Source organism: Coptis chinensis, chromosome 7 (genome assembly GCF_015680905.1).
Source record: "Coptis chinensis isolate HL-2020 chromosome 7, ASM1568090v1, whole genome shotgun sequence".
In the NCBI taxonomy this organism is placed as follows: domain Eukaryota; kingdom Viridiplantae; phylum Streptophyta; class Magnoliopsida; order Ranunculales; family Ranunculaceae; genus Coptis; species Coptis chinensis.
In genome coordinates this window covers 40,832,993-40,845,009 of record NC_141462.1, presented here as the reverse complement: position 1 = coordinate 40,845,009, position 12,017 = coordinate 40,832,993, and the positions used below count along the sequence as shown (strand labels likewise).

The 12,017-nt window shown below is 35.5% G+C and overlaps 1 protein-coding gene and 1 pseudogene across 2 annotated transcripts; one reads left to right on the top strand and one right to left on the bottom strand.

Moving 5' to 3' along the window:
• The first annotated feature begins 7,674 nt into the window (after positions 1 to 7,674).
• Positions 7,675 to 9,456, top strand: LOC147487551 (SKP1-like protein 1A pseudogene; annotated as a pseudogene). The gene has a single exon (XR_015201156.1). The product of XR_015201156.1 is annotated as an SKP1-like protein 1A pseudogene (transcript).
• On the bottom strand, positions 8,578 to 11,648 carry LOC147487550 (protein LOW PHOTOSYNTHETIC EFFICIENCY 1, chloroplastic-like). Its single transcript, XM_086570947.1, has one exon. It carries the CDS (start codon positions 11,420 to 11,422, stop codon positions 9,224 to 9,226), a length of 2,199 nt encoding a protein of 732 aa, XP_086427073.1. The 5' UTR covers positions 11,423 to 11,648; the 3' UTR covers positions 8,578 to 9,223.
• Between the last annotated feature and the right edge of the window lie 369 nt (positions 11,649 to 12,017).

Here is a 12,017-nt window from a genome sequence, read left to right as displayed (position 1 = left end):
TAGTTCATGTCTTTAAAATAAAATTTCGATATCAGAAAATAGACATTGCGAGTGTACAAAGAATTAACACTTATCAAGAGTTGTCCAGTTCTCTATCACAAAAAGGATATGAAAAGTCTATTGTAAGTGGTCTTAATGCCAAATAAAAACTCGTAATATAACAAAGCCTTTTCCAAAAAATACTTACTAGGATTTGTAAGTTGAGTAGATAGTGATGTAGCAGTGATAATGAAATACTTGTAGAGAAAAGCTAAATCAATGCAACATACGATGGTCACTTGACCATAAACCATGGAGCAGAAGAAGAATGACATCGGTACGTAATGCAACTTGAATTGGTAATTGCTTGAAGAGTTCTACGTGTGTCAAATTTAATATGTGTGATCATATATTTTTGGTACTTGGTTCTCCTCCCCAGGTGCAACGCTCTTTTATTATCACAGTCAAGCCTAATAACCTGCCAAAAAGTAACATTCAATCCAGTAAATAATACAACCATTCATGTCTAAAGAAAGTATATGAGAAGCATTTAAGTTTTGAAAAGTGGAAATATTATTAGATTAAGCCAAAGATATTTCCCAATTTTGAACTCACAGACACGTGGAATATGACTTCAAGGCTTGCAAGTTGTTGAACTTATGATTAGATGCTAAACGAACATGCACTACACCATAAAAGGCATTTACCAACGGCCATATCCGGTACTTATATTTTTACTAACGCTTATATTCGTTAGCTCTTGGGTGTTACAATCACTTAGGCTAAAATTAGTAATGGATATAATTGTTACTTAAATTAATTTTAGTAACGCTTATATCCGTTGCTATAATTCTTTGTAACGGATATGAAACTGATGATAGTCTGTTTAGATTGGTAATTTCTAACCGATTTAAGTGTGAGTAAAGTTTGGCTCGCTTCAAAATAAAGATTTCATGTCACAGAAATATCCGTTAGGAATAAATGTGTCACTTGATATTAGAAACGGAATTTGTAATGGAAATATCCGTTAGTAAACTATAACATGTGGAAAAAAATATATATATATATAAATATTTTTCAGCCCTGCTTAAATTGTTTCCACCCTGCTGCACATCTAGGCATCTAGCTCTAGCACATTTTATTACTACATTTATCTTATAGAGATCACATTCCACAAACTTAATAAACAAATGAATAACAAGAAACAAAATCAACAATCAATTAATCATTATAGAAACAAAGCCACCAATCCAAATCCAAATCCAAATCCAAATCCCAATTTACAAATCAAACTTACATATAAATTACTTCACCTAACCTATTCCTGGGATGTCTAATATTCTACAAGAGAAGATTGCATTGTATTGGTCGTCACTTCTTGCCTCTTGTTGCTCTCTCAAGTCTTCCTAATCAATTTTAACGGTTCGCTTGGTGAACTGCGCCCCTATACAATAATACAAAGATGGATTTAGCTAGCTAAATATATATATATATATATATATATATATATATAAAGATGGATTTATATAGATATATATATATATATAAATATAAAAAAGCAGGACAAGGTGGCCCCATGTACAAAGATTGTCCTGGTTGTAAGTAAAGAATTTGGGATGAATAAGAACATAACTTGACATGTCTTACCTGTCTTTTAGTGAAAGTGATTGAAGTAACCCTTCTTGCAATTCACGCGGACTTTTATAAAGGGTTCTAATTTGTCCAGATATACGAGGCATAAGCAGGTGTCATAATGTACTTAAAACCACTATGGATAAATGAGAAATTACTCATATGTAAGCCTGTAATTTCATCAAATCGCCCGGTCGCTCATTCCTTTGTCCTTAAACTAAAACTCTCTTAATAATTCAAACAGCCTTGCAGATACCCACAACCACTAGCCAAGACAAGAGTTCGACCTCAATCTGAATAGTAGAATTCGTTGGAACACTGAAAGTTCATAACTGAAATTAGACGGTATTAAGTATATATAACCAACATAGTGAACTGGAAAACAAAACAGGAACTGGATGGAAAAAATAGGAAGGGGAAAATCAGTTAAAGCATACCTCCTTAGTCACAGTGTAGCTTATCTCGCAGTTTGCAAATTCTGTTCAAAGTAGTGTTGTATTTAGCAATGAACATAACAAAGAAAACAAACAAATCACTATATTGCAAACAACTTGCCATAAATCAACCACACATGAATTCCAATTTAGCAATGTGCACTTGTTCATTCCAAAGTGAACACAATTAGTCAATCAACCACATTATTGATATGTGTTACAAAGATATAAACATGAACTTCGATGTTGTCTAGCAAGTCTCCTTGAGCCTGAACTAGAACGACCATATCAAGGAAAACCTGACAACAACAAAAGAATGTAAGTAATATAATAAAGTGTGGTCTACTAAGAAATCTCATCAAGTTCGGAGGTGGTAAAATTTTCAAACCTGATGGAAGTCAAGACTCAAGAAGCTTATTTTCAATCTCCTTCACTGTGTCATGCCTCTCCTGAATTTCTTCCACGATCGATATCCAGCACCTGCAATGAATGCACCACACTAATAAGCACCAATGAAACTGAGGAGAGAAGAATAAAGGGTCAGCACTTGTGAAAAGTATAATACTAATCATCCAAAATAACAGGTCGGCCAAGTAAAAAATGGTGCAGGAAGTCCCACAAACTCCATTCAAACTAACAAGTGTGTATGGGTGAAGGAAAGGCCAAGACAAGTTTGTAGTGTACCCTAATTAATCTGAAGACTCATTACAAACATAATAAATTGCACATAATAAAAAAGAGGAAAAAAGATTTACATACGTTCTTGAAGCGTGGACCAAGCAACCATGGCAACATTTTTTTGAGGTTGCTTCTTGCTCTTTGATGGTTCTCCTGTGAAGCTCCTTGCAATCTCAACTGTGCAATGAAAGACAAGAAATGGCTTAGTCCAGAACAACCACAGGTATAAATGGGAAGTTTAAAACTAGCTCTATGGGCTGTTTCTTCAAGTAAATTCTTGTAAACCACCGTCACCCCGTTGAATCTTATATATATCAACATAACAATGTAAACATATCATCACGAATTGGACTTTATATAGTGCCCTTAAACCTAGAAACTTAGGCACAAATAGTCACATAGAAACAAAACTTGACAAAGTTATAGCCATTACCTTTGATCAGCTTTCAGAAGTGCAAGAAAGCTTACGTTTTAGTTGGCTCACACGTAATTAGGGAATGAAGTAAAATAAGAACATCTAGATGAAACAATTCAAAAGTAAGTAGAATCCTGGGCCACCTAATAAAGCAACTTACCTAACAAATTAGGAAGATGATAGGAGTAATCCAATTCCCATTTTATGAACCCAGCATGCATCAAATGAAAACGAGATTCTTTGTAACATAAAAGTAACAAAGTTGAAATTAAAAGTAGCTAGATTAGAAAAAAAAAACTGACCAGGGGTTTATATAATGTAAATAAGAGGCAACTAAAATAGCCACCGTGTGAATCTCATAGAAGTGTATAAGCTTATATAAGATATACTAGTATCTCACATGCAACCACCCAATATTTCCAGTTTAGAAATTCTCACCCAAATGACATATCACACTTTTGTTTCTCCATTCATGGAAGTATGGCATGGACAATATGAGCAAGCTAAATCCTAGGACATGCTCTACCTTGTTTAAGAATACTGCTCGGCATTCTTGGTCATGGAACACGCAGATTAGTGAAAGTAAATTGAACTTATCAAACGTTTAGTTGTATCAATTAGAAGTTTACGTTTTTGAAACTAATGTACAAAGCCTCTCAAAGTAAACTACTCTTTCTGAAGTCTAAATAATTTTTGAATGCATAAAAAGTATAGTTCTTACTATAAATTGTATGATCAATATATAGCAATACTGTATAAAAGGACATCTCTCTTATCAACACCTGCCTATTCAAGGCATGCCTCCATTATCAAATATGGAATTTCTCACTAACCATTAGTGTTAACTATTAAGCGCCTGACTTTGACACCACACATACATTTCATAACTACATCTAGCTTATTGTGATTTCCTTTCTTGAATGTATAAGCTTTCATAACTACAAAGAAAGTAAGGACCAAAAAGATAAGAGAAACAAAACGCCATTGAATAGATATGAGTATCATACTAACAAAAGTAAAAACAACCGAATTGCATCATCAAAATAACTTGACGTACTTTTTATTGGGTTAAGAACTTGACGTACTCATTAAAATTTGTTGCGAAACAACTGAGGCAAACGTATGGTTAGTTCAAGATATCTGAATCATTCTGTGTCCACAAGTCCACATCACCAAATTAAATCACCAATCAATTAGGAATTATTGCTTGTATGTATTTTGTCCAATCTAGTGACGAGGCTTTTCAATTTGCCAAACAAACCCCAAACAAATGAAGTATCCCAATTGGGAGCGTGAATTTTGAGTCCAATCTTACAGTTCCAACATAGATTAATTTCCCCTAATTCATCAGCAAGAGGAACCAAATAAACCTAATTTGAACAGTGCACAAATAAAAAAAAAAAAAAACTCATAAATTCGCCAGCTAGGGTTTGGCTAATTGAAAGACAAAACATATAAGAGAGTGAGAGAAAGAAAGTGTATATACCTGGATATTTTCCATCTTTATCGGCGAGGGTTTGACAGAGGAGAGGTTATTGCCAGATTGGGCATTTGAGCTATCTACCCATCTTCTTTAAATGTACTGCTGAATCCGCCATTTTACTTATTGTATTTGATTTTGAACACAAAAATAATAAAACTAAGAAGTCATGGGATGTTTCATGGAGGCTTGAAGACTTGAGAGACACGAGTCATGGGAGATCATCGGGAGAACCTGTTTATTTAGTTCTAATCTTTTCCGTTAGTTCCACATATACCCTTTTGGTGTTTGTGTTAGATGTTTTTTAATTGTTTTCTAACGGATGTAACTGTTACCAAACATTAAAATAATATTTTGATAATAATTGGAAAAATAAATTGAAATATACTAATGGATACTAAAGAACCTCACAGTTATGTCCGTTAGAAAGGTAGTAACAGATATTTTTGTTACAAATGAAAATTTTGCCCTGTTACAAAATGGCCCTTATGGTGTAGTGATGGTCATAGATTCGTAGTAAAAGAAAGGCTCTCGCACTGTGTATTAGACATAGCGGTAATCACAATGTAGTTCAAATGAGGGTATGAAGGACATGTTACACAACTTAATCAATAAAATTAAGGCTTATAAATTTCAATACTGTAATAGAACATATAACTCTACTAACATACTAAGAATTATACAGTCCTTATGAAACATATGAACCTCTAAAGAATTTAGCACATAAAAGTAAAACAACACAACAATAGGAGAATAATACATATAGTTAGAATTCACGAATATTGAAGGAAAAATAATAATAATAGCAAGATATTCAAAGAACATAATGTCAAAATACTAAATATTGTTTACTTCATACCTACAAATGGAGTATGTTACTTGAAATCTAACTATCAAAATCTCGATAATGCCACCATAGCTTTTGAAACTATGTTTGTACATTATTATATAAAGCTAAACTCTGCATTCTCCAAATAACAAAAAAAAATGACTTAAAGATTATTTAACTATCCAAATCTCGATAATGCCACCATAGCTTCTGAAACTATGTTTGTACATTATGGTATAAAGCTAAACTCTGCATTGTCCAAATAACAAAAAAAATGACTTAAAGATTATTCAGGGAAATGTCTAGGTCTACATTGCTTAATGAGGTTATTCGTGCAAGCCAATCAACTGCAGAATTATGCTCTCATCTTGTCCAAAAGTGTAGTCTTGTACAAGCAGTAGTGTTGTACAAAAGTGTTTGAGATGTCGAACGCATAAATGTGTCACAGACAAATTCTAATTATGTATACTGAGATACACTTGCAAAAGAAAGGCAACAATATTTGCATACCAAGACATCAAAGCTGAATCAAAATGAAAAATTTCTAAATAAAATAGAATGCAACAGACAAAGAATTCACCTAAACAAAATTTTGGTGTGTACGTATGAAAATGAGAATCATGTATGCATGAAAATCTTATAGTCTGTAGCCTAACCTAACAGTCCATAGAAAAGACCCCATTTGATAGCATAAAGAAAGAATGGTTATTAAAGCAAAGAAGTACATACATTGTTTTAAGAACACTATAGATTGTTGTCACTTGACTACAGAGAAATTAATGTCTAAATTCGAGTGAAAGGAACACAGAGTGGGTGGTTCAAATTTCTTGTCCCATTGACATGGACAATCTCTTCAATTTGCCACTAAACAAAGAAGACACAGATTGAGATTTTTTTAAAAAAAATGAATAAAATTAAGGCGAGACATTTCAACAAACAATTCAAACGACAATTAATTAAAACTAAACGTGAAAATTTAATGTGAAATAAGCAAAGAATGGACTTTGCTGGTTAATATTGTGGTGGTATAAACGTAGAAGAACTCGAATGTTCCCCATTCAACAACACAACACAAAAACAATTCATACAAAAAGAGATCTCTAACCAAAAAAATACAATAAGAATAACTCAAAATTTAATATAGATCCCAATATATTCCTTGAAAGAATAGTGAAAAATAGATTACTAAAAAAAACTTATGAATCAATGGAAATTGGAGTTACCCATAAGGACCAATAGTGTATCCAATTTCAGATGCTACGAACTCAACTACCAATTAGGGAACTGAAAAAAGCACAAAGCTATACAGCTATACTTACCATTACCAACACTTTTACCAGTAAGAAAGTTTATAAAGATATTTAATATGTTTGAGCATAAGTACCAGGTCCTTCCCCAATGCGCAGGTCTTGTTATTCGTCCCACAAACACCGAAAACATCTATGCTTTCCTCTAAATTTGATTTTTCCCTTTCAAAAGCCAATTGTTTAAGCTTAGTGAAAATGTGTTCCTCTTCATCTTCAATAGCTTCTCTATCTAATTGTGTTGTTGACATCATCCTTTCGTCATTGCAAGGAGTAAGGCCTGAAGTCCCTTCATCTTCATCCCAATGCTTAATCCTTAATCAGAAGCCTCTTTGAATGAAAAGGACGGTGAATGGTCTGAGAAAAGGGTTTTTTTTTTTTTTTTTTTTTTTGGAGAAAAGAGAGTTTTGGTGAATTAAGAGTCTTGTAGTTTGGAGTTTGTAGGGTTTTTTTTAGAATCAAATTTTCTGTTTGTATGATTCGTGGTTATATCGCGAATTGGTTTAAAGAGTTGGCGTGTAATTGGTTTGTTCTTAATATATGCATCTCGAGAACATCTAAACAATCTCGAGAACATCCTACGTCCAATGAAATTTAGAGCAAGAATCAATTTGTAATAAATCAAAATATTGTACTATTTTGTAATTAACTTTGTGTCCTTACTTAAAAATTGTGCTGACGGCCCTCCTGAAAACCCATACGAGCATTTTCGCCCACTATACAATAATAGATTTAGATTGGAAGGTGAGCTGAAGTCAGTTTTTGGCCGATTGGGTGCAAAGTGGCAAAGTGCATACCCAATGTGTCCATCAACTACGATTCACTGGCTGTAAGGCAGCCAATAATTCCTCTCCTATTCCTAACCCCAAATTAGTACATTAGACCAGGCTAGAGAGAATATGTGAATTTCCTAATGAAATATGTCCTCGTACACTCGACAATACAAAAAAACCCAAACTCTAAATAAGAAAGTCATATTCTACTAGGATTCTTTCTTATTCTACACAGCTATATTAATAAGGAACCCAAATTAAAGGCATAAACTCATACTTTGTGTTTTGGTAACATTTTGTGGTTTTAAATTTCAGCTCTCAGCTGCAATCATGTGTTCCAATAATTCAGAAAGATATCGTCCCAGCAAAATAATAACACTTAGGAGTTCAGAAGGAGAAGCCTTTAAAGTTGAAGAAGATGTTATCATTCAATCTAAGACGATCAAACACCTTATTAAAGATGACTGCATCGACAACATGATCCCTTTACCGAAGGTGACTGCAAATATCTTAGCAAAGGTGATTCGGTACTGCAAGAAACATGTTGGCAAGTCTGCGATGAGGATGAAGATCTGCAATTTTTTTATGCAAACTTCATGAACATTGATTATGTGACTCATTCTGCTCTTATATCGGCTGCCAAATATTTGAACGTAGAGTCTTTGTTGGATTTAGCTTGCAAAAAACCAGAGGAGATTCACAAAACGTTCAACATCAAGAATCATTTTACTCCAGAAGAAAAGGAGGTCAGGAGGGAAAACCAGTGGGCTTTTGAGTAAAGGATATATGAAGTATGTCTTCTGTTTCTGTTTTCTTGCACTTGACATCTTAGAAGAGTGCATGCTTTTTGCGCTCTTCTTGTTTGCTCAGCTACTGCTAACTTATTAACCAGTATGTATTATTATTGTTGGGATTAATATTCAGTAATATACCACAAACCTGTCCCCTGAGATCTTATCAGTTTCTTTCTTACGTCTTTCTAAATGCTCAGATTTGAACCAAAGTTTGCTCCTCTCCAAAGAGGACAGAACGCATGGATGAAGTCAGATCACAAGAATAAACTGAGACCATCGGTTTAATATATGATCAAGGTACTTGTAACAAATTTTCGACTACAAGAAGCAAACCGAAGAAAACTAACTACCAGCAAAATTAGTATATGGCAGCCATTTGTGCTGGAATTGTAGCCATGGCACTACGCCTTCTGATTAATATACATGAAACATGAGGTATTTCGCCTTCTCCCGATATTCCTTGTTCTGGCTAGATGATCATGTTCATCCGTCAAAATCTATGCAGATTCACTGTCTTGATAGTTGCAATTCCAAACCTGCTCTTTCCACTGTTAACATCTCACATAATTGTTTCTGCTTTGCTCGCTTTAATAGTATCTTTTCCAGATCACATAGCAGACCAACTCCATCACATAGCAGACCAGCTCCATCATACAGCAGACTCTATCTTTGCTGCAAAATATTAGCTAGTATGTCTGACAGACATGGCACGTGGTCTGGCACTAGTTAGGGGTACATTTACCCTTAATCTCCATTCTTGTAGATAGAATCATAGGACACAATAAACAATTTTCTAAACCATAAAAATACACATGCAATGACAAAGGAGCACAGTGCCAAATGTAAGGTGAATTCAGAATTTGATGTACAAATGGTATAGAATAATTTTACCTAAAACAGTTGTATCAAGTTCCAACACTATTGCTTTCCTTTGTATCTTGGGAATAAAGTTCCACTTTATCAAATGGCTTACTTCTCCGTGGGAGATCAGCCAAGTTACAGAACTCCGATAAATTCTTTCTAGGCTTGAGTTTTTTCTTCTTCTCTAGGGGTCGAGGTCCTAAAGTATCTACATCTATAGTTGCACCAAAAGCTTTAGCTGAGTAGACAACAGCATCATAAGCCTTCGAAGAGAGCCTTAGGCCCTCATTGTGAGCTCTCAAGTACATTTCGTAAGCAAGTATAGGTTTCGAATCTCTTCCAAGAGCCAGAATCAGCATTTCATACGTTATCTCATTTGGAGAGATGTTCTTACCTTTCAAGCGGTCGAACCACTCAAAAGCAGAAGTCCCCATACCATTGTGCGCACATCCACTTATAATCGCATTGTAAGTGACAACAGTAGGTTCAACTCCAGAATCAACCATTTCTGTGGTCACGGACTCTACCATTTCAAATTTTCCTTGTCCAACATAAATTGAAGCCAGGATAGTATAGGCATACAAGTTTGGTTTGACACCCACTTTAATCATATGTTCCCATACTCGGAGTGCCTCATCGTAGAGCTTGCCTTTTTCAAGAGCACTAAGTAACGCTCCATAGGAGAGAATTGTTGGTTTCTCACCTTGTTCCACCATCCTACTAAAAATCTGCACAGCAGCCGAGGTTTCTGACGCCTTGGAACACGCTACAAGAACTGCATTCCACTCCCTACTTCCTGGTTTCAGGCCTTTTTCTTCCATTTTGTTAAGCAACCTAACACCCCATCTCCATATGCCTCTCCTACTAGCTGCAGTCAGTAGAACATTGAAGTGAGAGACTACAAGCTCGTAAGAGAGGTTATTAGGCTTTGGCCCTTTGTCCAACAAGTCTTCGTAAATCTCTAATGCTGCCCACCACTTTTTAGCCTTCCCCATCAACCAAATCGCATGGTTACATACTGATAAGCTAATCTCAGACTCCCTTTCTCTTATCCGTTTATACAAATCTTTTGCCACAATATGATGACCTTCGAGAGTACAAGCCCACACAAGACGCTCATATTCTGCCCGACCAGGATTTAGCCCAGCCTTATCCATCTCAGAAAGAAGCTGCAAGACCTTTGTGCTTGAGTGGTCGCCCTTGACTAGCCAACGCCGCATCACTTGGTAGCAAATCCGTATAGTGAACTTCTCAAGCTTAACAAACTCATTCTCCCAATCTTCATCATCATATTTTCCTATTTCCCCCTTTTTATACCTATCTCTTAACTCAGTAAAGAACTTAAGCCCTCCGTTTCCATCTTCCATTCTTCGATAGGCCACTAAAGCTGTCGAATAGGATACTGGTGACGGTGACATACCCTTCTTTTCTATCTCCTCGAGAAAAGTAAGCGCTCTGTTAGGCCAGCCTTGCTCTAGGTAAATTGCCATCAAAGTGTTGTATGTCACCATATTAGAACCAACCCCTTCCTCTGCCATGTCTTCCATCACTTTTTCCACTCCTCCAAATTGCTTGCATTGCTTCATTGCACCCAAAAGGCTATTGTATATGAAAAGATTAGGACCAATACGCCCACCAGTTGTCTTCTTTTTCATCTTAAGCCACTCGAAAAGAGCCAATGCAGATTCCATTCTCTTATCTAATCCAAATCCTCTAATCATAGATGAGTAAACAGGAAGTGGCAACTCTTCCATTTCTCGAAGAACCTCTTCAACATCATCTGCAGTTTCAGCAAATTGTAATCTCCCCGCTAATGCACGAACATCAACCCTTATACTCGTCTGCTCACCTAAATCATTCTCATTTTGTCCAATTCCATTTCCTTCAGTCACAACATTGACAGTCTCACTATCTGCCCCTTCATCAGTATTACCACAATCAACTTCCACACTATCAGACTTATCCGACAACTCACCAATTAAACTAGTACTTTCTACACTAACTCCATTCCCAGTTTCCTCTTGCTCCACTGCCCATGTTAAAGCTGAAGACACACCAACAGAACTTCTACTTGTTTGACTACTAAGTTTAAACACTTTTAAATTGCTTGGAACAAAAACAAGGTGGTATCTACTAGTGCAAGTAAAGTGTTTATCCTTTGTTCTTGAAGTATTTAGCCCAAAACTAAAATGGGGAACTGCCAAAAAGTCCCCTCTAACAGACCAAACACTCAAAGATTGCATTTTGAGAGGAAAACGTAACTTAAAAGAGAAGCCCCACCATGGAAAAAAAACACAGTTTCTTCAGTAAGCAATACCAATAGCACTAGTTTAAAGGAACAGAGAGAGAAATATACCTTGAAGAGTTGTGAAGATTGAAGGCTGTTTTTTCTCTGTGTTGTGTTTGGGTGGTGTTCTTACAACCATTCAATTGAAAGGGAGAATGAGTTGGAGCCAAAATGATATGGTTATTGGTTTCACACTTGACCCAAGGCTAATTTTATTCACACCCAATATTACAAATGCATACCCCAAAACTAACTTAATACTTAATTCCAAGTAGAAAAATATCGGTAATAATTCGGGATGTCGAAAAAAAAGCCATAACCACGCAAAATCTAGAATACCAATTAATAATTGGAGCCTCTTATAGAATTGAAGCATTTTATAATAAATTTCTAGTAGAGTGCCCCTTATAAACAAGGGCGCGACTGTCACACATAGCCCAGCACAAAAAAAGACTTCAGAAGTCAGCTGTGATTGGCCGGTGAGGAGAGAGGAGAGAGAATTTAACTCATTATTTTAATACAATACACTAATCATAATTGACTTCGAAGGT

Excerpts from the sequence above, each read along its gene's own strand:
- LOC147487550 (XM_086570947.1), bottom strand. The coding sequence starts at position 11,422 with ATGCAATCTTTGAGTGTTTGGTCTGTTAGAGGGGACTTTTTGGCAGTT.